Source organism: Amphiura filiformis, chromosome 16 (genome assembly GCF_039555335.1).
Source record: "Amphiura filiformis chromosome 16, Afil_fr2py, whole genome shotgun sequence".
In the NCBI taxonomy this organism is placed as follows: Eukaryota; Metazoa; Echinodermata; class Ophiuroidea; order Amphilepidida; family Amphiuridae; genus Amphiura; species Amphiura filiformis.
Window position 1 is genome coordinate 39,188,047 of NC_092643.1, and position 25,227 is coordinate 39,213,273.

At 36.5% G+C, this 25,227-nt stretch overlaps 1 protein-coding gene and 5 non-coding genes across 6 annotated transcripts in view; 5 read left to right on the forward strand and 1 right to left on the reverse strand.

Annotated features, from left to right (window-relative positions):
* The window catches only part of LOC140135968 (uncharacterized), a 38,527-nt gene extending 16,950 nt beyond the window's left edge, over positions 1–21,577 (forward strand). The window contains exons 9-22 of the mRNA XM_072157665.1: positions 8,136–8,258; positions 9,757–9,879; positions 10,821–10,943; positions 11,340–11,465; positions 12,034–12,156; positions 13,172–13,297; positions 13,833–13,925; positions 14,319–14,414; positions 16,252–16,347; positions 17,001–17,096; positions 17,809–17,910; positions 18,055–18,160; positions 19,300–19,416; positions 20,776–21,577. Of these exons, the coding sequence (XP_072013766.1) occupies positions 8,136–8,258; positions 9,757–9,879; positions 10,821–10,943; positions 11,340–11,465; positions 12,034–12,156; positions 13,172–13,297; positions 13,833–13,925; positions 14,319–14,414; positions 16,252–16,347; positions 17,001–17,096; positions 17,809–17,910; positions 18,055–18,160; positions 19,300–19,416; positions 20,776–20,872 (1,547 nt within the window). The 3' untranslated portion in view covers positions 20,873–21,577. The remainder of the gene's footprint in view (positions 1–8,135; positions 8,259–9,756; positions 9,880–10,820; positions 10,944–11,339; positions 11,466–12,033; positions 12,157–13,171; positions 13,298–13,832; positions 13,926–14,318; positions 14,415–16,251; positions 16,348–17,000; positions 17,097–17,808; positions 17,911–18,054; positions 18,161–19,299; positions 19,417–20,775) is intronic.
* On the reverse strand, positions 2,343–2,415 carry Trnav-cac (transfer RNA valine (anticodon CAC)). The gene has a single exon. It is a non-coding gene; the product is annotated as a tRNA-Val (tRNA).
* Positions 2,790–2,862, forward strand: Trnav-uac (transfer RNA valine (anticodon UAC)). Its single transcript has one exon. It is a non-coding gene; the product is annotated as a tRNA-Val (tRNA).
* Trnav-uac (transfer RNA valine (anticodon UAC)) lies at positions 3,134–3,206 on the forward strand. The gene has a single exon. It is a non-coding gene; the product is annotated as a tRNA-Val (tRNA).
* Positions 5,547–5,619, forward strand: Trnav-uac (transfer RNA valine (anticodon UAC)). Its single transcript has one exon. It is a non-coding gene; the product is annotated as a tRNA-Val (tRNA).
* On the forward strand, positions 7,967–8,039 carry Trnav-uac (transfer RNA valine (anticodon UAC)). The gene has a single exon. It is a non-coding gene; the product is annotated as a tRNA-Val (tRNA).
* Positions 21,578–25,227: the final 3,650 nt, after the last annotated feature.

Sequence of the window (25,227 nt, forward strand, 5' to 3'; positions counted from 1 at the left end):
ATGACAAACTAGGCCTAATTAATAATATAGGCTACGCTGAGGAAGGAAACAACTGTATACGGTATAGCCCTACGGCCTAAAAAACTAAGTATTGTTGAACTTATGCACTATGATAAAGTCTCAAATTGAAATAATAACAAAAAACAAATGTTATTTTATGTATTGTTTTTTGTGACCTTATAATTATGACTCAATATTAAGCGTAATTTTTCTTAATGTGAATGTTTGATAGTAAAAAATACAAATTTAGGCTAACATTAAAATAAAATAACGACAAATCAAACAATTACAATAATGACAACAACGGCAAACCAATGTGATGCATGTTTATACGTATGAGAGTCAGACATTTTAAAGAATCTAAAATTTACTTGATTCCTTTTGCTGTATGCCTATCCCGCAAAAAAACCCCGTTTTTAGAAAATGTATTACAGAAACGCAACACCTAGGCCTAAACTATCGATGTTCAAAAGTATGCTGGTGTTAATTTATTATCATATCCAACAAACAATGAATTCAGAAAAAATTAAAACAATTTATTCTAATAACAAAAATAAAACCTATGCGTTTTCCATTAAAAAAAAAGGATAGGCCTAGGCCTACTTCGCATTGACTTGTGCTAGGCTCGCGCGTATCGGGCTGAAAAGCAGCGTAAAGTTTAAAAACAAAAAAAAGGCGGGTTTAGAAAATGTATAACAAAAAGGAAACACCTAGTAACAACATCAGGTTTGTGGTTTTAGAAAAGGACATCTATAAATATCAAACTGCAATATTTCACTTCAACACAGAAAATCTCAAAATTTTTCAAAAAGTACTTCAAAACATTGTGTTTTCAGAGCAATATCACAAACATTGGGGCAAAACGAACAGCGCAAATATGTCTTAATTAATTTTTAATTACTTCAAATTTCTCGATTATCTGCTAAAATAATTGCTTATCAGTTATGCTATGCTATTTTTAATGTTCTGATGCCCGCCAAATTTGAGAGAGAGCATTTTTAGTAAGCCGGTACAGGATAAAATTGTGCTCAAACGCGGTTTGCGTTTTGCGACAATACGACCGCTGTGCAGCGTGTTCGCGTAACCTGTATGCCGCCTTCAAACAGCGGTGAACGCCCTGATATGACCTTGATATGTTCGCTTGATTGGGTACGTTATAGCATCCATTTCATTGAGTTGTTATAAGGACTTGGTCAGTTGATAATACTCCAGGGATACAATAGTTTAACATGGTGTGTGAGCATGGTGAAAGACTCATTATTGATTAGGCGCGGACATATTAAAGGCACAGGTCCTTTGCGTGTATAGCAGAAAATTATAATAGAATGTGTGAATAGAATGTTTGGAATTTTACAACTAAAATACTAACTGCATTCTGCATTATGTATTTATTTATTTATTTAGGCCTATGCCTATTTATTTATTTACTGACTTATTTATTTATTTTATTTATTTGGTATATTTATAGTTAGTAGGCCTAGTTAGTAATATTCCATGATAGGCCTACGTCGGTTTATTATTGATTGTTGATAACTTGACAACTTGATTGATTGATCGATTGATAGTCATTTCACATTATATTCCTAGTTTATAGGCCAATTTGAATAGCATCGTACATTAGATAAATAGACCTATCAGTATTGATTTATTCTATTCAGCAATATCAAGGATTAGGCCTACTATCAAACTTCACATAGCTAATTGTCAGTTGGCTCAGTGGTAACGCAGTAGGTTTTACAACACGGAGGTCCCGGGTTCGATTCCCACCTCTGCCTATTTTTTGCAAGGCTGAGAACAAAATGAAATTTCTGGACTGCAAACTTATTTGGCGCGCGATCTGAGCTGGTCCTTTTCTGGTGGCTGTGTCTGTTACAGGCACACTCCCTCTGCATCCAAACCAGGTTCACGCTCATTGCACCTCCCTTAACCAACTTTGACAAAACATTTATAAAACAGATAATAGTTTTCAGCTCATCTACTCCCGATCACATTACTTGCTTTCGTTTCTCAAATTGTCCACTTTATCTCAAATTTGTTATTAATATCGTTTCAAAAAATAGTATGTGCATGATAAAATGTTGCTGTGATTAATTATGAAATTATAATGTTTCAGTTGGTTCTTTTTGGCCAATAACTCGATAACTAGAGCTAAAAACACATAATCGTGACCTTTAAAATGATGTTAAAATGAACAAACTTAGCAATTAATAAATAAACAATAATTAAAAAACACGATAAAATCACGATAATTAAGTAGCTATAAAGTTTTTTTCTGAAATTTTCTCAACTTTGTGCCCGACTGGATTTTAGAAAATAATTGAAGAAAATGTGGAAATTTAAAATGTTTCCGCCCGGGATCGAACCGGGGACCTTTCGCGTGTGAAGCGAACGTGATAACCGCTACACTACGGAAACGTCTGATATGCGTAAATTTCTTTACGACCATGATGTTTGGGTCATGTCAAAATCTTCTTTATCAGTTTATGTTGTTTGTCTTCTTTATCAGCAGTGCGTGCTGTAATCTTAAACAAGACGGAAGATAATTTTATCAAAGTAAATAATTGATGACCGATATTAGAGAATATTTTAGTCATTAACGTTTCGTTTTAAGAATTGTCTATTATAATAGTTGTGTTGAAAATAACTATATATATTACATGACTTGTATTGGGTGTATAAAAAGGACCGTGTACGGCTAATAAAGATGATTAAATAAAAATCAAACTGTGAAATACAGCTAGGCGATGGTGTATATTAATCAACCATCAGATAACGATTCTTCATCGGGTGTTTCCGTAGTGTAGCGGTTATCACGTTCGCTTTACACGCGAAAGGTCCCCGGTTCGAGCCCGGGCGGAAACATATTCATTAAACTTTTTACATTGTGGCACGATAAAACTGGTTTTTTTTAAATAATAGCTGAAGGAAGTGTACTTTTTAAGGGAATTGATAAGTTTTCGCTTTCTTTTTTCTTTCATTTTTGATCAGTTTCTTTTATTTATTCTGTGCGGTTGGTTTCAAGCAGTAGCCTGGCTTAGAGAAATGAACACAGTGCTCGCCCAAATCAACATTTCGTTCAAACGAATATAATTGAGCTATGGTGAACATCATAAAATGACGTTACACATCAGTTGTTTCCGTAGTGTAGCGGTTATCACGTTCGCTTTACACGCGAAAGGTCCCCGGTTCGAGCCCGGGCGGAAACATATCCATAAAACTTTTTACATTGTGGCACGATAAAACTGTTTTTTTTTAAATAATAGCTGAAGGAAGTGTACTTTTTAAGGGAATTGATAAGTTTTCGCTTTCTTTTTTCTTTCATTTTTGATCAGTTTCTTTTATTTATTCTGTGCGGTTGGTTTCAACAGTACGACGGCAACTTCGTGACCTCTTTTGTTCGATAGAAAATTTTTACGGGTTGGTGAACACGGGTTACGTAACTAAATGTTGAAAATTTGGCCGGCAAACATGTTTTAGCGAAATAGCTCCAGAAATGGGAGACACGGGTCGTTTTTTGCTTAAATTGCGGACCATAATCACGGATAAGATACCAAACATTTGTGCAAAGAACAAAAAACGAGTAAAAGTTGAATAATATTGAAAATAAAGAAGCTTGAACATGTCCAAAGTGGCCGGGAAAATGAGAAAAATTGCATGTCACGATCACCAAAATGGTTATATCTACAACTATGAGCAAACGCCGGTCGTATGCTTTTCTGTAATGATAGATATTAACTAACTTGAGCTTGTATTAAATTTTCAGCGAAAATGATTGGTGGAATAATCGAGTCGTAGGTTGGAAAGTTACTCTCAAAACGGCCCGTGTCTCAATCGTGCGTGTCCCGTTAGTGACAAGCGTCACTAGCAAAATAGCAGCCGGCCTTGTCATAATATCGAATAATAATCGTCAGAATCGTCCAGTTGACTCCAGTGATAGGCCTATTTATTTATTCAAGCAAAATACTGCATTGACTTACAAAATATTGAAGTCAATATAAAAAGTAATATCACCTCATTTGACTGAACTTAAAAGCAGTTTTAAAAATATTATTGTTGATCGAGTCCCTGAATGAGCAATAAGATTGCAAAAGATACGAGTATGGTACAGCAGGTTGTGATGGTCTAGTGGTCGACGCCGTGGTTTGAAGTGCGAGAGGTTGGAGGTTCGAATCCTACAGCATTTCGATTTTTTTCTCTCTTGTTCTGTTAGGCCTATGGTGTATGTGTGTAGGCCCGTCAGTATTATGATCAATTGAAAATATTTCTATGCGACACGTTTGCAATGTTTTTCTTTATGCGTATAGGCCTACATATTAAAAAATAAGATAGCGTCAGCCATAATTTACGAATTTCAAACCTGATATTTTGGCATAATATTATTTGTAATTTTTACACCGTTCTTACACCCTACCCAGACATACACATAATTGGAATCAGCCTTTCGTTGTCTAGAGTAACTTTAATTATCTTCAATAGAACACCATAAGCGGTCAAGATAAAAAAAATGCTTTCTTTCATTTTACCTCATTATTTCTGCTTCAGATGATCAGAAACCCTTCCTGAAAGTTGTTTACTAATATCTGATAAATATTAAAAACAAAACAAAAAAACAACAAAAAAACACAGCTATGGTAGGGTTCGAACTTCCAACCTCTCGCACTTCAGGCACGGCCTTAGCCACTAGACCATCACAACTTGCCAACTTATTCTCGTACCGTTTGCAATGTTATTTCTAATTCAGTGTCTCGTTCAACAATAATCTTTTATAAACTGTTTGTAAGTTCAGTCAAATGGCTTGAAATTACGTTTTATATTGACTTCGATATTTTGTAAGACAGGGTAGTATTTTGTATGAATAAATAAATATCACTGTAGTCAACTGGACGATCCTGACAATTATTAATCGATTATATGGACAAGGCCGGCTGTTAATTTTCCTGCTGGACACTGGTCACTAATGGTCACGCACGATTGCGAGGGGAAGCCGTTTTGAAAGCAACTTTCCAACCTACGACTAGATTATTCCACCAATCATTTTCGCTGAAAATTTAATACAAGCTCAAGTTAGCTAATATCTATCATTACAGAAAAGCATACGACCGGCGTTGGCTCATAGTTGCAGATATAACCATTTTGGTGATCGTGACATGCATTTTTTCTCATTTTTTAGGCTACTTCGCGCACAATAAACATTCATTTTCTCCACAATAATTGGACTTTTACACATTACTGTTTGCCTTATATTCATGTTTCATATCTTATCTATGGGCTCAATATGGAAATGAAGGGAGAAACGACTCGTGTATTCCATTTTTTTGATGTTTTCTGAAAAACTGTATTTGCCACCTGATTTTCAACATTACGTTACGTAACAGCAGAGGTCACGCCGGTAAAAATGACCGGAAGTGAGCTAAGTTGCTGTCGTACTGTCAAGCAGTAGCCTGGCTTAGAGAAATGAACACAGTGCTCGCCCAAATCAACATTTCGTTCAAAAGAATATAATTGAGCTATGGTGAACATCATAAAATGACGTTACTACATCAGTTGTTTCCGTAGTGTAGCGGTTATCACGTTCGCTTTACACGCGAAAGGTCCCCGGTTCGAGCCCGGGCGGAAACATATCCATAAATCTTTTTACATTGTGGCACGATAAAACTGTTTTTAATAATAGCTGAAGGAAAATGTATTTTAAGGGAATTGACAGGTTTTCGTTTTCTTTCATTTTTGTCTGTTTCTTTAATTTATTCTGCGCGGTTTGTTTCTGGTTTAAAGAAATGCACACAGTGTTCTCCCAAATCAACGTTTCCTTAAAATGAACATAATTGAGCTATGGTGAAGATATCGTTCTTACGTCAACAAGGATAATAAACATACGAAGGAAAGTCTAATTATTATTATGACAAATTGACAAAATTTATACGCGATGTTCATACGCAGAGATTGTCCATTGAAATGTGTGTGATACTTTCCGTATAAAAAATGACATTGCGATTTCACATTTTGGACAATGACTTATACGTCGTATAAAACATTCATGCAACGCGCATAGTTTTTAGCACGAATCAGTCTCATAATTGAAAGTAAAGTCATATGTGGATGTGGTCCTTAATCTACCAAAATATATGTTTTTGGGCAACTATAATATTTGGGGAGCACAAAATGCAATTAAATTTAAGCAGGCTTGCATGTTTTCAGTCAAAATCAAAAGCATGCTGTATTAACCATTACATTTTCAATCACATTGCCCTCTATCGATCAGATCAGATAAGCTCTAGATATTAGTCTTTATTCCAGCCGACTTATTCTCCTTCGTGACGAAAGAGCACAATCCAGTTTGGAACCGAGACTAGCAAAATTCAACACCGTTTTCAATGTCGTATAACATACTGCAGTTACTGTCCGTTTTCCTATACACAATACACAGTGCTCTCACCATTGACGCGTGACCCCTACAAATGATCTACGTTGGAAGAATGGGCACTTGCCTAGTTAACATCACTGTGTGAAAAATAACCAGCCAATATGTTAGCTATTCTCCAAACTTCTAGCAAATATATTTCTCTAACATGACCTAAAATTACAGCTAGGTTAGATGTTCAGAAATAGTCGCACTTTTGTAAAAATATGAGTGAGGGCAAGGCATAGCTAGCCAACTCCCCGTGTTAATTGAATGGAGATTTGACCGAAAATATTGGTATCGGACCGCTCACTTCTGAAGGATGCCACAAAAAACGGTACAAGCTACATTTTAACTATTCTCTGGCAATCATCATGATGAGTTTCTTATATAGTATGCCGAAATTGGGTACTGTAGGTGATTGACAAATGGTCGCACTTTTCTGATAAATAAGTGACAGTGAACATGAAATATCAGCGCCCATAAACCCAAGTTAGTAGCTAGTTAGTGGAGGCCGTCACGGGACTGATTATTGATTATTGAAGTGCCTTATTAATAGATACGCACGATTTAGGGCAAGAAAAACAAACCGGGACACTTTTGGAGACATCATCATCATCATCATCATCATCATCATCATCATCATCATCGACATCATCATCATCATCACTTTCTACATTTTTTCTAAACAACATAGGGCCTACCGTTTTAATAAGATTTTTTTCTTGAAATGCATGTAACTATAATTATTGTTTAGAGCGTGATGAAATAAAACATCACGTTTTTCATCACAAAACAAATATAATGCATAAGAAATCGTTTGTTTTAGAGCGTGATGATGAAATAAAACATCAAGATTTTCATCCCGAAACAAAGTAATACATAAGAAATCAATTTTTCGTGAGTGATGAAATAAAACATCAAAATTGTCATCACGAAACAAAGTAATACATGAGAAATCGTTTGTTTTAAAGCGTGATGAAATAAAACATCACGATTTTCATCACAAAACAAAGTAATAGGCCTACAAAAGAAATACATTTTTCAAGAGTGATTGAATAAAACATCACGATTTTCATCACGGAACAAAGTAATACATAAGACATCGTTTGTTTGATTGCAATCAACCGCGACAGTTCGTCTCACACACATAACAATGCACTGCGATCAAATAGGTTGATGACAACATTTGATTGAATGGACTGCACTGCGTCATGATTACGTGCACCGGTTCAAATCCTTTGTTTGGAGCCAATCAATAATTTCACGTACCGCCTCTATGCAAATTAGAGTTTACACACGCTGCAGCTGGGGTAATCGACCGAAGCTTGTTGCCGTTAGTGATCGAATGCATGAGCTTATTTGCTTTACTGAATCGATTTACTGGATTAATTTCCTGTTAACTGGGTTTAATGCCACAAAGGTCGAATCGCCTTTGCCATGGACCATGACTGCATCATGAATGCACAGGCCAACGTACGTGCCACGTTCCACATGTGTAACATCGCAATCTCTATAATAATTGAGCTATGGTGAACATGATCAGATAACGTGCCTTCATCAATTATTGTTTCCGTAGTGTAGCGGTTATCACGTTCGCATTACACACGAAAGGTCTCCGGTTCGATCCCGGGCGGAAACAGATCCGTTAAACCTTTTGCATTGTGGCATAGAGAAACGACATTTTCTACTCTTTCTTTTGATCATTATTTTGATCTGGATACCCTTTATTTTGCAGACGTCAACGAATGTGAAACCATGCTTCACGACTGCGCAGACAACGCCAGATGCGGCAATATGATTGGTTCATTCTTCTGTCAATGCTACAGAGGTTTCCATGGAAACGGCAAAACATGCTACGGTAAGTAGGCTGGCCAAAAGTAGACTACAACTTAACATACTGCATGCAGTTACTGTCCGTTTTCCTATACACAATACACAGTGCTCTCACCATTGACGCGTGACCTCTACAAATGATGTACGTTGGAAGAATGGACACTTGCCTAGTTAACACCACTGTGTGAAAAATAACCAGCCAATATTTAATTTATTCTCTCAAACTTCTAGCAAATGTGTTTCTCTAACATGACCTAAAATTACAGCTAGGTTAGATGTTCAGAAATGGTCGCACTTTTGTAAAATATGAGTGAGGGCAAAGCATAGCTAGCTCATAGCTAGCCAACTCCCCGTGTTAATTGAATGGAGATTTGACCGAAAATATTGAGCTATATTGGTAACAGACCGCTCCGTTCTGAAGGATGCCACCAAAAAACGGTACAAGCTACATTTAAACTATTCTAAATAGGTTCTAGAAAATATAGTTTTGTAACATGTCCTAAATTTTTAGCTAATTTAGATGTTTGGAGAGGGTCGCACTTTTGTGTTTTAGGAAGGATATGTAATAGACAGATAACACCAAAAATATGAAGAAATTATTTCCAAACCGTGTTAAGTCAACAATCATTATGTTGCTCATTTTGAAGAATGCTGGTTAACAAAAAGCAGGTCTTTGTCTCATTTCGTGAACAAAGCTACACATACCATTGTTTCCTTTCGTTTCCTTTATAATCGGTTACCCAACTGAAGCTATAATACCAGCTTTATTGCGATGTCGCACATTGAAAACAGACACTTGTGCACAACCAGAGAAGATCTGATTTAATCAGTTGAGCTGCTTCAATGAGTGTTATCTTGGTTTAATAGCTTTTAATTGGGTTTAAGTCCTGCAAAGGTCGAGATGAATTCTACTGTAGACATGACTGCATCATGAAGTAACTAAACCTGGGTGTATACGGATGAGGTGGGATTATGGGGTAGGGTGTGGTGGTGGTGGGTGCATGGGGGTTATGTGTACCTACTATTACATATCGATCTTTGTCAAGTTCCTTTGGGTGTGGAAATTGTCATCTGTCTAGTTTTAGATGTCTTAGATTAAATACTGCAGCTTTACAATGGAGACTTTCCGTTTCTGTGGCTCAGGGGGGGGGGGGGTGTGCGTGGACATTGGAGATATTATAGGTGTGGGTGTGTGATTGGTATGGGGTGCATGTGTCCGCAGGGATAATCTCAACTTGGTCGGGGGGGGGGGTATTAAGGAAGTGCCACCGAAAGTCTATAGATGGGGTGGGGTGTGTGTGGGTGTCAGGGGGTACCGGGTGTGGGGTGAAATTGTGTGTTTGGTAGATCTTTGTCTATTGTGTTTCTCTTCGTATAAGATTTGCATGAAGTTAAAACTACCTATCCTGCCTATAGGGTTCTGGCTTTGTGGAAAAGAGAAATTTACGATAGGAAAATAAGCTCTTAATGTTTTACCATGACATCCATCTGATCATCTACATCGGCATCTTCTCTTTGTACAGATGCGGACGAGTGTGCATTAGACAACGGTGGTTGCGCACAGCTTTGCATCAATTTTCCAGGCAGTTTTGAGTGTCGGTGTGAGGAGGGATTCATTGAAGGACAAGATGGAAATGAGTGCACAGGTTAGTAGGAGCTATAATTGAAGACAGAATTAAAAAAGACTAGTTTGCGTATGACGTCCTGTCAACCAGACCATAAGTGCCGCACTGCGCAGGTCATCAACCAATCACGCCGCGCCTTTGCCCTGACGTCAGACGCAAACTAACATTTTTAATTCGGTCTTCAATAGTTATCTGCCAGATTTCGTCACAAACTACAAGTAAAATTTCATGTTAATTATGACTTCTCTTGCATTGCTGGAGAAGCATTAGGCCTATATCGATTTGACTAGAGGATCACACATGGTTGTTTGATCACGGTGATAATTATTAAAAATTTTAACATAACTTTATACAAGTATCAACGCAATTCTAGACCTGGACAATACCAAACAGCTATCACGCTATAATATATTCATATATTATTAGCTATTTTTAACATGGATTTTCGTTTCTCAACTTATTTATCTTTTCCTGCTTTTTATTCTATAAATTGTATATTTGTATTCACGTTGAGGGCGCTATTTACATATATTTTTAATTTGATTAGTTATTCCTTACAACAAAAAAGGTTTTTGAAAATTTCCTTGCTATTTGTTGCTCTTTTTCTTGTGTTCTATGCCACTATAATATACCTTGTAAAGATGAAAATTTAAGATTTAAGATAATAGCGCCATCAGTGTTCACTTTTTCTTTAAAATATCGTAGTTTTACGTGCCACCAAACACACCAAATCAACCGGCACACGATATGTAGTAAAGGTTGCCCTCAAATCGTTTCAAATTTGATTTATCTCCGGTCAAATTTTATATGCCTTTTGGGCAAATGTGACGTGAGCTCTTGTATGAGTCTTTGTCTCAGACTCTCCTGATCCACACCGAGCACTGACGTTTACAAGTCTGATACAACAAATTATTATTCGTTTATATATAATGTTATTGGATTATGTTTTTCTAAATATTCAGACATTGACGAGTGTGATTTAAAACCCAATCCATGTGAGCAGTACTGTGATAATACATATGGATCCTTTATTTGCTCTTGTGATGACGGATGGCAACTGCATTCAGATGGAAAAACCTGTGTCGGTAAGCTTATCTAAATTTGAACACTTTGATCAGCTCGTAATCGGCGGGAATTGTTAGGCTTTTACCACTGCGCCGAAAGGTGGACCCACGTTTAAGAGTGATAGTTGATGTTGTGCGTGTTGAAGAAGGTAGACAAAGTATAGGACTTAAATAATTCATGATACTTCTGGCGGCATGTCACAGGACAATTCTTCAAATGAAAATATATTGATATTAATCCGCGATGCTATAAGGCCCGCCGATTGCGAGCTGATCAAACTATAATTTATTCATCATAAAAGACAGAGACAGGACGAAAAAGAGGGTGATAGATACAGAGAAAGATGGCGAGAGGAGTGAGAACTTCATGTGCACATTAATTGTTGTATACATCACCTTTTATTTTGTTTGTTTCAGATTATGACGAATGTACAATAGAGAATGGAGGATGTGCCGATATCTGCGTAAACACACCCGGCGGGGTTCACTGTGAGTGTGGACCTACCAAGGCGTTGATGTTTAATAGTACTACGGAATGTGAAGGTAAATATGTAAAACTTGTGTCGTACTAGTACTTAAAACCTATGCGCAAATGATCGGGCATGTTTCAGAACTGAAAAGCTACAAGTCATCGTGCTGTCGATAGTGTTATCGGTGCGAATTGGACTTCATGCCTCAGGGGAAATGTAGTTCCTGATTTTTAATGTAGAACCACGATGCAGAACAGTTATAGGGCCTACTCTGATATCTGAAGAGAATATCTTTCACTAGAACCAATTAAATGGCGTCATTTCCAGCTGTGGGTGCACACAATCATCGGATGATGCATGTCACAATGCCAAACCTCACCAGATAGGGCCGCACGGAGTTGCGGAACCCGGGTGCGGAACAGACTGGTGAATAGCCGTCTTCTATCAATCATAAGACGCGTCGACGTCAATGCAGCCTAAAATTGGCGAGAGTTAAAAAAAAAAAGATCTAAAAACTTTTAAAACACTTGTTAAGGTGTAGGGTCTACTTCTTGCATAGTCATTTTAATTGAGTTATGCAACCATTTATAAACAGAATCCCATTAAGAAAGCAAATTAATTGGAAACCTTTATTTTTTCAGAGGTGACGTCGTGTGAAGTTAAAAATGGTGGTTGTGCTCAGAATTGTGTTATAGATCAACGCGGTATTCAATGCAGCTGTGACGTAGGATGGGCTCTACATGAGAACGGCAGGGATTGTGTCGGTAAAAAAAACTAATGATGATGATGATGATGATGATGATGATGATGATGATGATGATGATGATGATGATGATGATGATGATGATGACGATGACGATGACGATGACGATGATATGATGATATGATGATAATGATGAAGCTAATGAGGCGACGAACAAAAGAAAGAGGAGGAGGGAGACAGAGGGGAAGTCGATGATAGCCATGATAGCGATGACGACAAGATCTACCAGTCTACTAGACACTTCAAGTAATTCTAACAGGCTTCCCGAGTCTCCATTTAGCTCCATTCGACATCATTGATATGCTCCAAATTCGAGTTACGCAAAGGCAGCTTAGATCATGAAGCTCAGATGGTACCTCTCTTTTTGAGCCAAGAATGCAATGTGTTTCTTTTGGTGACCGTCCCCCGTGCTTTTGCTGCCTTTGCTCCCAGATTGTGGAATACTACCAGGTCAAATAAAAAGGTGTACTTTTGAACAGTTCTTAAAAGAAGCTCCTGAAGCTCTATTTCAGGATGATTATCAGCAGTAGTTTTTGAGCTCAGTAATGATGAGAGCCGTTGAACATTTGGAAATGATTTTGGCTCGAAGACAAAATTTATGTAACTGATTGATTGATTAGTTGACTGATTGATTGATTGATTGATTGATAGCTCTGGGTTTAGAGCAAACATTGATCATTGGCTGATAGGATGGTTAACAACAGCGACGATGTTGCTCTTGTCGCGATAGCATCATCCCAGTGACGGTTGTGATATCTAGAGATGACGACGACGATGATGAGGATGACTGATGAGGATGATATGACGATGGATGATGATGATGACGATGATGGCGAGGTCGATGACAACTATGAGAATGACGATGATGATGACGCATGATGAATGACAATGACAATGACGACGTTGGTGACTTCAAGAGAAAGCGTCACATTATTATTTGACGAAAAATAAATAGTGAATTTATAATTTTGAAGATATATATTGCATGTTATACCACTTCATTTTTTTACCTTTAGATGTTGACGAATGTTTGGACGTCAATGGCGCTTGTGGTCATATATGTGTTAATACAGAAGGTAGTTACCATTGCGCATGTCAGGAGGGTTATAAGCTGGATCATAGGAACCATCATGCCTGTAGACGTAAGTAGTATGCACTGTACTTCTGTAGTAGGCCTACCCTTGGTGTAGTCCGTCCTTTCGTTCTAAACGTATGTCAAAGATAGGTGCAAACCCCGCGCGCGTGCAAACAATACTAAGATCGGCCCAAAGTCGGCAACAGGAACCCAATGCCGACTTCAATCCATTACTGGATGCAAGAGATTCAAATGGATGGGTTGGACGAAATCCAGGAGCCATGAGGATTGGTGTGTCCTAACCGGTCTATGAAGTTAGAGGATGTATGTATATAAATGGTCCGAACATTAAAATTCCTCCATCGTCAATTATGCCAATTAAGAGAGTCCCTTCTATTAAAGTTGTGGGCATTCTTATGTCATCGGATAACAATATTTTCAATTATTAACAATTGATTCGATAAAACGTCAGTAACAGTAAAATCATCAAGAATGCCGAAGCTCAACAAGCATGACAAGTTAATAATAACGCGGTAATTTCAAAATCGTTGACAGATATCGTGCAATTCATATGTGAATAATTGATTCTTTTCATGTTATAGCCGTCTGCGAACCAGCCTGTTTTAATTACGGTGTTTGTATCGGACCAAATCGATGCATCTGTCCTCCTGGATATGGCGGTAACATGTGTACTCGTAAGTTTCAACATTATCGTAGTATAAGTAACTAAATAATGGTATCACTCCATACTTTTAATAAACAAAATATTTTCTTAGCATCGGACAATCATATCTTTTGAAGACGGAATTAAGTGGGAAATTTTTCAGTAAAATATGTGTTTCAGGCGCCAAAACCATTCACGAAGCAACCTTAAAAACCCGAGTATTGCACATTCAATTAATAGGCCTACATAATACAATAAAAATGAGCAATTGAATTTGAATCGGGATTTTTTTAAGGAGGAGTCAATTTCATTTGCATGACTAAAACTGACGAAATTGGTAAAGCAAAGGACAATAAAATGTATTAATGCCGTATACATAGTTTTCCTTATTTTCATATATTTAGCCCATGATTTCTTTTTGCAGCAACGTGTCACCCTCAGTGTGCTAACGGAGGGCAATGCAAGCGATTCAACTCATGCTCTTGTAGGAGTGGGTACAGAGGAAGGAGCTGTGAAATACGTACGTTAAATTACACATTAGAGCGATTGCGATGTTCCAAACGCAGCACGTGGAACGTACGTTTTTACATATACGTTAATACGGTGTTAAATATTGCTAGTCTCGGTTCCAAACTGGATTGTGCTCATTCGTCACAAAGGAGAACAAGTCAGCTGGAATAAAGGCTATAATATTTGATCTAATCTAATCTAGGTCGATAGAGGGAATAGTGATTGAAAAAATAACAGTAAGCTGAGTCTCTGCCTAATTCAAACAGGCCGCTTTTGATTTTGACTAAAATTTTGACTTAACATGCTGATTAAACTTAATTGTTTTTTTGTGCTCCCCAAATATTATAGTTGCCCAAAAACATATATTTTGGTAGATTAAAGATCATGCATCCATAGGCCTTACATCATGACTTTACTTTCAAAATGAGACTTTTTCGTCCTGAAAATTGGGCGCGTTGCATGGACTTAGACATGAGGTAAAATCAGCATATTTCAACGTAACATCTGCGTTTTATTCTACGTTGGAATCCAAAATGGGAAATCGCAATGTCATTTTTTTGTACGCAAAGTATCACACACATTTCAATGGGCAATCTCTGCGTATGAATATTGCGTTTAAATTAAGTTCATTTTTAACACATCCCTGTACCTTTATTATAATGATTTGGAATTACAAACAAAATAATTAGACTTTCCTTCGTATGTTCATTATCTTTGACTGTCTTTGACATACTGTGAAATGGACAAATTTTGTGCATTTTCAACGATGTATCTATGTCGATTTCGCTAAATACGTGACCTCGCATCGATACAGGAGAGTGGTTTTGAATAGATCAACGTACGTCCGATATCTACGTTTGGAAATCGCAATGTCTCTATTTAGTTTTTTCTTTTCCTTGCTTAACTGCAATTTCTACTATTCCATCCCATAGGATGCCTTTCCCAAGTATGGCTAGAATATACTTCAGTCCATCCACACACCGAGTTATACATGTAAATGGTTTCTAACATCAGATAGGCCTTTTCAGATTCGTTAACCTGCATCCTCTCCACGAAAACGGCAATATTTTAGTGTACGTTTTTCATACCCAGCCCAGCGTCGCCATTGAAAAACAGTTTGTGGGCGTTTCATCAATTTCTCGATCTCTCTTGCCATCCATCAGTTAATTTCCTTCTCTCTTTTGGCTTTCCGTCTCACTATCTTCTGAACGATTTGCAGTAAAATGCTGTACAATTTATATCACTTTTTTTGTTGTGTTAAACGTTTTATCTAAAGGAGGATAAGGCTCGGTTCATACTTTTTGTTCGACGTCGAATATTCAATGCAACAAGTATTCATTATTCTATCTATTTTTAGTTATTTTAAACTTCTGACGAATGTTTGTTGACGTAAAATCCATGATACATTTTCCAACAGATAATCGACGTAAAATATAATTGCTTTTTCGTCAACAAACATTCGTTAGAAAATAAAATGAATTGAAACTGATTGAGTAACGAATACTTCTTGTATTTTTTGTTGATTGAAGGGGGTACTACATCCCTGCCCAAATTTGTGCCTATTTTTTTCATTTTTCTTCAAAATTATAGCGCACTGGGACAAGTAAATTTTATTTCAGCACAGACAACAGCATGGAGTTACAGTACAAAATGAGGGAAAACCAATATTTGATCAATAAATCAATAACTGAATTTTCAGTGCAGTAGTTGTAGTCCTTGCCCCTATAATATACATATCTTACTTGCCACCAATGTGCTATAATTTTTGAGAAAAATGCAAAAATAGGCATAAAATTGGCCAGGGGTGTAGTACCCCCGTAATAACATGTATACCCATTACTTTGTAGCTACATGTGACTTGTCATGCGTAAACGGTGGACGTTGTGTCGGACCAAATGAGTGTCACTGTCCAGAGGGGTATGGAGGAAGCCAATGTCAAACACGTAAGTCTATATTTTGTGTTGTGGGCCGCAAATGAAACCTTGGGGAAAACACGATTATATATTAATGTATAACGTTGGGTGAGAGGTACATTGAAGCGTTTTGTGTGAGGCAGTGGTCAAAAGCAAGCATCCCATGTCGGGAGTGGTGTTTTGGTGAATGTTTTCAGAATGGTAAAAAGCTTAAATCTGAAGCATTCAAACGGTTTACCCCAATTATCCATTAAATATGAATATACATGTACCATGTTGAAGAAATTGAAGGCCTGCGTGAAAACGGGACTGGTGGTCAAAATCAAACTTTCTCATTATCTCACAGTTGATTAAAGTTTGAAAATTGTCAAAAGTTGAAATCTATTTTAAAAGTTTCCAACATTTTGTTATAGACCTATGTATCTCATTATGAAACAAAAACAAGGGGTCTTTGACATAAAGCATGGACGTAGCTGTGGTATCGTAGCCTGCTTACACACCCAAAATTGAAAGTCCCTTAGGGTTGGACCTCGATTGAACCCTTGTGGAACACCACAATATTGAAACTTCTGTATAAATCAATACCAGCTGATACTTCTGTAAAACTTAAAACTTTCAATGATAGTGTAATTAAGAACAAACGAGTTTGAAACCAATTGTAATTCAATGTTTATGTGTTTCAGCTCTATGTTCACCAGAGTGTTCGAATGGAGGAACTTGTTTCTCAGTCAATAAATGTGCATGTACAGAGGATTTTATTGGCGCAAGATGCCAAATAGGTAAGGGCGGTATAATATCTTCGTAAAATTTTGTCGAGTCCAATACTTTATACCATTTAGTTTTGTATACTTAAATTCAAAGGTTAACACTAAATAGAATTCTATTACCCCCACGACCCATTATTCAAAATCTCGCACTGTGATTTGTTGAAACGCGTCACGTGACAGACCATTAATTAGCGATAAAGTGTCAAGGGCAACGAACTTTATGTTCTTCTATCATCACAGCGCACAGCAGAGCGCACAGCACACCTGCTTATGTAGGGGAGAATGGAATGTCAGGGGTGTGTTATTGTATGTGCATACCTGCTTAGGGGAGAATGGAATGTTAGGTTGTGTTATTGGAATGTGCATACGCTTTGGCTACGCGTATGCGCTCCACCTTGAGGTAAACAACTTGAAATATTTGGGCAAAACATTTGATATTTTCTCTTTAAATCACACTATTTTGTGGTAATAGAATAGAAATAAAGGGTGCAGCATTATCCTTTTCACGCAAATAATGTGTCCTCGGCAGTAAAACGTTTAAATAATGGGTTCGGCTGCGCCTCACCCATTATTTACGTTTTACTGCCTCGACACATTATTTTCGTGTAAAGGATCATGCATTACCCTTTATTTCTTTAATTAAACCACTTCTTGCAACTTGTTCTGTGCATACGGACGTTAGAGTATATATTATTTTTTTAATTCTTGAACATCTCCGTTTCAGAGAAACCAAATTGTGAATTTGAATGTGAAAATGGTGGTCGTTGTACAGGTAACAATAAGTGTAGATGTTATAGAGGATTCTCAGGGACAAGATGTGAAATATGTAAGTTCCTTTCCTTCTTAGTCTCTTTCTAATCTCTCTCGCCTGCTCTCTCCCTCAAATCAAATAACACCCATGCTTGATACCTAATCTCTAGTCAAATTATGATACTATGTGAGATAAACATTGTTTATTATTTTATTTCAGTACCTATGGTTGATTGTCGACCTCCTTGTGTACAGGGTGGTGTATGTTTACCTGGCAACCGATGCCAGTGTCCAAGAGGAACAACAGGCTACAGATGTGAAACAAGGTAGGGGTCATCATCATCATCATTGTCATCCTCTACATCCTCCTACGTCTTTCTTGCATCATCATCATGGTGGTCATTGTTAACATTGTCATCAGTATCATTATCATCATCATCATCTTCTCTGTTGCTATACTAATCCACTATTGTCATTTTCAACATCCTCATCATCACCAACATTATATTCATTGTTATCATCATCATCATCCTCCTCCTTTGTCTTTTCTTCATCATCATCGTCATCATGGTTGTCATTGTTATCATATTCAACATCATTATCGTCATTACCATCAATATCCTGTTCCTCTGTCTTTTCTTCATCATGGTCGTCATTGTATTAAACATTGCCATTAGTATTAGTATCATCATCATCATCATCATCATCATCTTCTTCTTTGTTGCTATACTAATCCACTATTGTCATTTTCATCATCATCATCATCATCTTAAACATCCTCATCATCACCAACACCATATTCAATATCATCATCTTCTTTGTCATCATCCTCACCTTCACTATATCTACCATGGCCATTGTTATTGCCATCATCATCACCAACATCCTCATCATCACCACCATGATTACCATTGTTGTAATCATTATTACTCATCATCATCTTTAACATCATCATTGTCACCATCCTCATATTTATCATCATCTTCTTGAACATCATCTTCTTGAACATCATCTTCTTTAACACCATCATTGTCAAGATCCTCATCTTTATCATCTTCTTTAACATCATCTTCTTCAACATCATCATCTTCTTTAACACCATCATTGTCACCATCCTCATCTTTATCATCTTCTTTAACATCATCTTCAACATCATCTTCTTTAACACCATCATTGTCACCATCCTCATCTTTATCATCATCTTCTTTAACACCATCATTGTCACCATCATCATCTTTATCATCATCTTCTTTAACATCATCATCTTCTTTAACACCATCATTGTCACCATCATCATCATCACCATTGCACCATCACAATCATCTTCACCATTATTGTAATCTTTACTGCTCATCATCATCACCAACAGTTTTCTGTTTAAATACCAATTAATGTAAATTATCAGGCTGTTTTGTTTCTGTTCATTGCAAAAAGTATTAACAGACATTATGTTTTGACCCCATAGGAATTGCCCATTAGTGACATTTAGTGAGAGTATAAAACAAGGAGCCCGCAGGAGGATACCTATAGAAACAACAGAACCATGCGGTAGATTTGGATGGCAAACATGTAAAGTTACTAAGTAAGTACAAGACAAGTTACCACAGATAGACAAAAATATAAATATACAGTGGAGGGTGGGCAAGAAGAGCAGAGAAGAAAAAAAAAAAAGAGAAAAAAGGGGAGATTGAGGAAGAAGAGGGGGAAGAGGAAGAGGAGATTTATAGGAATGAGAAAAGGAGAACAGTCAGGTGTTGACCCAATTTGGTGATTCCGAGGGGGTAAAGTAACTTTAATTAAGACGGGAGTTGGTTATTAAGGTAGCGCTATCGGATATAGTTTTTTTTCTAATTTAAATATGTGAAAGTCAGTGCTCTCTTGATTACAAAACTGAAAATTTTATTTTAATCTGACATTCGGTTCTCGAGATATGGCCTGTCAAAATGGCGCGAAACCAACAAATTGGCAACAACTTTCTTTTTATTTTCTTTATTTTTGGCATGCAGTGTTGTCAGATAATTTTCTAATTGTATATGTATGAATTATGCAAAGTAAAGTTTTCAGATACAATTAGAAGAGGTATGGCACTGAAACTTGGTACATGGGTAGTACACATGAAACGCAACAAACCTACGGTCACGTTTGGCAAATTTCCATTTGCATAATTAATTAGGGCCCTAATCAACTTTTCTAATTAGTGGCCCTAATTAATTATGCAAATTGAAATTTGCCAAACGCAACCGTAGTTTTGTAGCACCTTGTGTGTACTATCCATGTACCAAGCCTCAGTACCATAGCTCTTTAAATTGTCATCTGAAAACTTTACTTTGCATAATTCATGCATATATAATTAGAAAATTACCTGCCAACTGGACTTGTCAAAAATATAGAAAATAAAAAGAAAGTTGTTGCCAATTTGTTGGTTTCAAGGCCATTTTGACAGGCCATATCTTGAGAACCGAATGTCCGATTGAAACAAAATTTTCGGTTTGTAATCTACAAGGTAATAGCTTTAACATATTTAAATTGAAAGAGAATCTAAATTTTTGCATTAGCCGATAGGGCCACATTAAAGACTGAGAATAAGAGAACAGTTTTAAAGAAGAGGAGAAAAATAAGACCTTTAAGGAATGAAAAAAGAAGAGAAAATGAGGATAGGGACGAGAACAAGGACAATCATAGAAAGCGGATAGGAAGAAGAGAAGTGGTATGGATTAGGTAAGTTAGACAATTTCGGATATATATTGATGGGAAAAAATGATGGAAAAGTTGAAGATATGAATGAATGGCCATGCTTTAACAATATAAAATTCTAACTTACAGTTAGTGTACATTTGCTGGGAAAAAAGCCCTAATTTTTTTATTTCCTTTGTTAAAAATACTTGTTGATAATAAAATTATTTTGCTTTGTTTTCCTTATGTCCTTCCTTATCCTTTGTAGGTATGTGCAAAGATATGCCTACCAAATCATGTACAGAACTGGGTACAGGATAGATTGCGACTCGGGAACACCAGCACCATTTGAGATCTTCAAATAAATTCATTCTTTTAAATTCTAAAACTGGGGTTTACTTGATGAAGATGTTCCCCAGCGCCTGGACATGCTTAACAATGTACAAAGGGGGTTAAGAAGAGACTTAATGTTGCAACCATTATCTTCTTGACAATGATGCTTCCCAAGTTCTAACTGGCAATGACAGTCAAATTTTAATATTTGGTCAATTTTTGTGTGCAGTAACAATCAAGCCCAAAGACTTGTACAAGGACTAATTTCAGGTTATGCATTCTAATTTTTTGAAAACACATTTCAAATCTCTTTTATCAAAAAATAATATAAGATACTAAAATTATAAGCAAACTCTTTGTCTATACTCAATATTTTGAGTGCTTAGACTTGTTCCAAGTCTTTGAATTTTGTGACTGTAATTGTAAAATTGCATGTTTTTGGCCCATTTTCCCTCAAATTGCAAAAGTATTAAAATTCAACTTTTATTATAATAACTAAAGGATTAGGACCTAGCTATGTTTCATTTGGCAAAACAATATAATATTTTTTAATACAAAAAAATGCACAGCTTGTTAACTCAGTATGCATGCATGGGAGCCAAGATCTCTTTTAGCTTGCATAGTGAAAAATATGACCTTAGCTTTCAAATACCTCTTATTTGAAAGCTTGAAATTAAATTTAAAAGCACTTCATGCTTAAGCCATAATTCCCAATAAAGGTTACAACTTATCACCACTGATTTATTCTTAACTGACTTAATCCAATATTTATATAATGTTGCCGTTTGAAGTCCATAGATTCAGCCCGGAATTCAGTTGTTTCGTAAAACATCCGTAACCACCTCTGTAGTCATGGTAGTTACTTGTTCAGTAGTTTCAGTGCAAGTTTTAACAACTTCAGGGAATATTTTTCAACAATTTTACAGTAAATTATTTTAAAATATTTTCCCCAGAATATTTTTCAACATTTTTACAGTAAATTATTTTCAGGCCTAAGAAAGATGCACATTGACAATGGTCATTTTTCTCACCGAATTTACCCATCCCCGGTCGGTACACTTCTGTACATGTATGTAATTAACTAGCAGTGTGTAATAACTAGCGTGTGTGTGGGGGTGTGTTCATTGAGTGACTAGAGGGAGTGTAGGGGTGGGTGCATGTGTGTGTGTGATTGGTATGTGTAGTTGTATGTAAAAACAACATTGTATAGTACATGTACATGTAGTTGTAAAAAAATTTAAAATTGGTGTGTATCATGAAATGCTAATATATGCCATGTCAATAAAGACATTTTTTCAAAGCCAAAGTTATTTGGAGAAATTCAATCTTACAATTTTTCAGGTTTTCGGGTTAAGTAATAATGTGACATGATCAAAGGGAATGAGTCACATGTTGACCCTAGTCAAAATTGAGTTTTACATGTGTTTCTAAAGAGGACATTTAGAGCTTTCAGAAACTGAAAATCCCATGTTGACTTTTTGCAAAGTTACGTCAATTTATCAATCACTGAAAACAACATAAAACAAAAGAAATTTAAAATTTCTTTTGCCAATATCTCAAAATCAATATTAGCGACATCCGACACATTTCCCTTGATCGTTTCACATATAGAGATGTTATAAGGAGTTTCACAATTTTTATTACAATGTTGTTGTTTTTTTGTGCTACATGCAGTGGAAACTCATTAACACAAACTGAAATGTTCTGAAAAACACAAAGTGATTTTAAAGTCTCAAATTAAGTAATACACTAATCAAAAAAGAATCAGAATCTGACAATCTTGATTTAACTTTTTCTTTTGTGTTCTTATGGTGCTAATTTTAACCAAGGTGTTTTTCAGTGTTGTCTGTTGCCTACACATTACTGAATAAAGTGGCACTTGCCTGATTTACCAGACTAATACTGTTTTTGCAAAATGCTAATAAGCTTGATCCTTTTTAATTTCTTTTGAGTAGTGCAGGCCTTGCCGTTTGAGGCGAGCGATCACTCTCGCTCGCCCAAACTTGATTTCTAGTGAGCGATTTTCCACTCGCCATGGACACTAAATATCACTCGCTGCGAATCTCTCAAAATCAGTCAGCGAATCAGCAAATTCAGTATTTAATCGATTTTGTACCCCTCAAAGCAGAGAAAGGTACAAATTTACCCGAAGCTCTACTTGATTATACCCTAATAAGTGTATTTTGACAATTTGTGAAAATTCAACCACTCGTCTAGCGTCATGCTAGCGAGTGATTAACCACTCGCCTTTAAAATCTAGACGGCAAGGCCTGGTAGTGTAAATTAATAATAAACCTCATAACTAAGTTGGTAATCTGAAAATTAGGATAAATTCATCTAATACGCTCATTTATTCAAAAAATAGGGAGGCATCAACACTTCATATCTGACAATGTATGTTTTACATGTACATATTTATTTTGTCAAAAAAGTACAATAAAAGTTCAATAATTGTTAAACACACATTTTGGTGATACAAGTCCTTAACATGCTTGAAACTGAACAAAATGGGCTCTTCCGGTTGAAATCCATAAAATGTAATCTTAATCTCCCACACAGGGGGTGTAGACTTCAAATGGAGTTACCTAAGTGGTAATCCACACTCTCTGTGTTGAAGATTAAGGTCATGTCATCCATAGGAGTTGCATGGATTTCAACTGGAATAGCACAATAAAGCAATACATCAACAAAACTTTGAACTTACAGCTATTACATCACACCTACATTAATAATCATGAATATTCATAAGTTGAAACTCAGCAATAATCGGATAATTCATTGGAGCAAAATGCTCTTATTGAACAACCTAAAAGATTGACAACATCCTTTTCTAAACCTAACTAGTTTGGCCTCCTCGTCTGTAACAAATGTAATTAACCTTTTTAACCCCCTCCCTCCCTATCGAAACTAGTTACATTTTCAGCATGTCATCAATGTTTTGGTTTGTTCCCTTTGGTATAGCATATCACCAAGACCAATTTCCAGGTGATGCCAAAATTCCACAAGCCAAAATCACTCAACTGAAGACCAAGGATTTCAACTTATTCTCATTGAGGTTTGGAATTGCAAGGCAATGTCAACCTGTTAATAACCTATACTTTATTTCACCTTGAGTTTGGTAATGATGTCAGTGCCATCACACAGTTGCATAGCAAGCACGCCAACAAACCGCCTTTGTATGTGCATTAAGCCCTTCTAAATTAGGCTAGCATGCATTTCGATACTGCAACCTGCAAAATACACACCTACATCATTACCAATCTGGAGGTGAGACAAAGTGCACCTTTGACCAGTGTAGTCTATATGCATCAACAATCTACAACGTAATGTAAATCAACCGAGTTTTTCAAGAAGGTCTTATATGGTGGAACATGCTACTGTCAGTGATGGAATAGGATTTAAAAAATTAAAATGTTTATATTATGAATTTTGTAGTAAATGTCTTCATATTATTTTTTAAATATTTAGATATTGATTAAGTATGATAAATACAATTCAATTAAGTGTTGGGTTGCCTGTAACACTGGAAAGGTTTTGCAAAGCTGCCCCTGGATATAACCTCTGACAAAATAAATCGGAATCATTTGTCATACTACACTGCATCAGCCCCGGGCATCAGCGCAAGCATGTGCACACTTGGGTATATACAACAGGATGATGTTAACTCCTATAAGCCATGTTAGTTCACTTCAGCTCCTTCATGTGTAATGCCGTTTCATGTAACATATGCATAAACAAGCATGATGTTACGTTACTTGTCTGACAAATTAGGCAGAGCCAAATTCAAGCCAGTATGTGATCAGTCCGATGTACGGGTAAATTTGCAAGACTTTGCTATATATCAAGTTCAACTTCCTATCCTAATAAATAAAAAAAATTTATAACGGTGAAGTGGGCTATTCCAGTTAAAATCAACACCCCTATGGAAGATATGACCTTAACCTTCCACACATGGAGCCAGAATTTCAAATGGGGGTGTGTGAATTTTAACTGGAATAGCCAAATATTTGTCACATTTGATTATTATTGATAACGTCATTGTTCATGATCATAATAAGTAAACACAAACCAACTGAAACAATATCGAACATAGTCACTAAAATAAGACGCATGGTTCCTTTTACAAAATATGTGTGCTCTGAGCGTCCAATGCGTAATTACACAGGGCCACTGATTGGGTGCTCAAGCAATCTGCCGATAGAATGCGATAGCACCTCTCAGCTCGCAAATGCTGATGGTGAGTGCACACTTGTAAAAGGAATTCTGCTTGTTATATATTATAGATGCTTTACAGAACAAGGGCCATAATAATAAATACATAAGGGTGAATACCTTTATCACCCACTTGATATTAGCCTACATGAATCATAACAGAATGTCTTTTAAA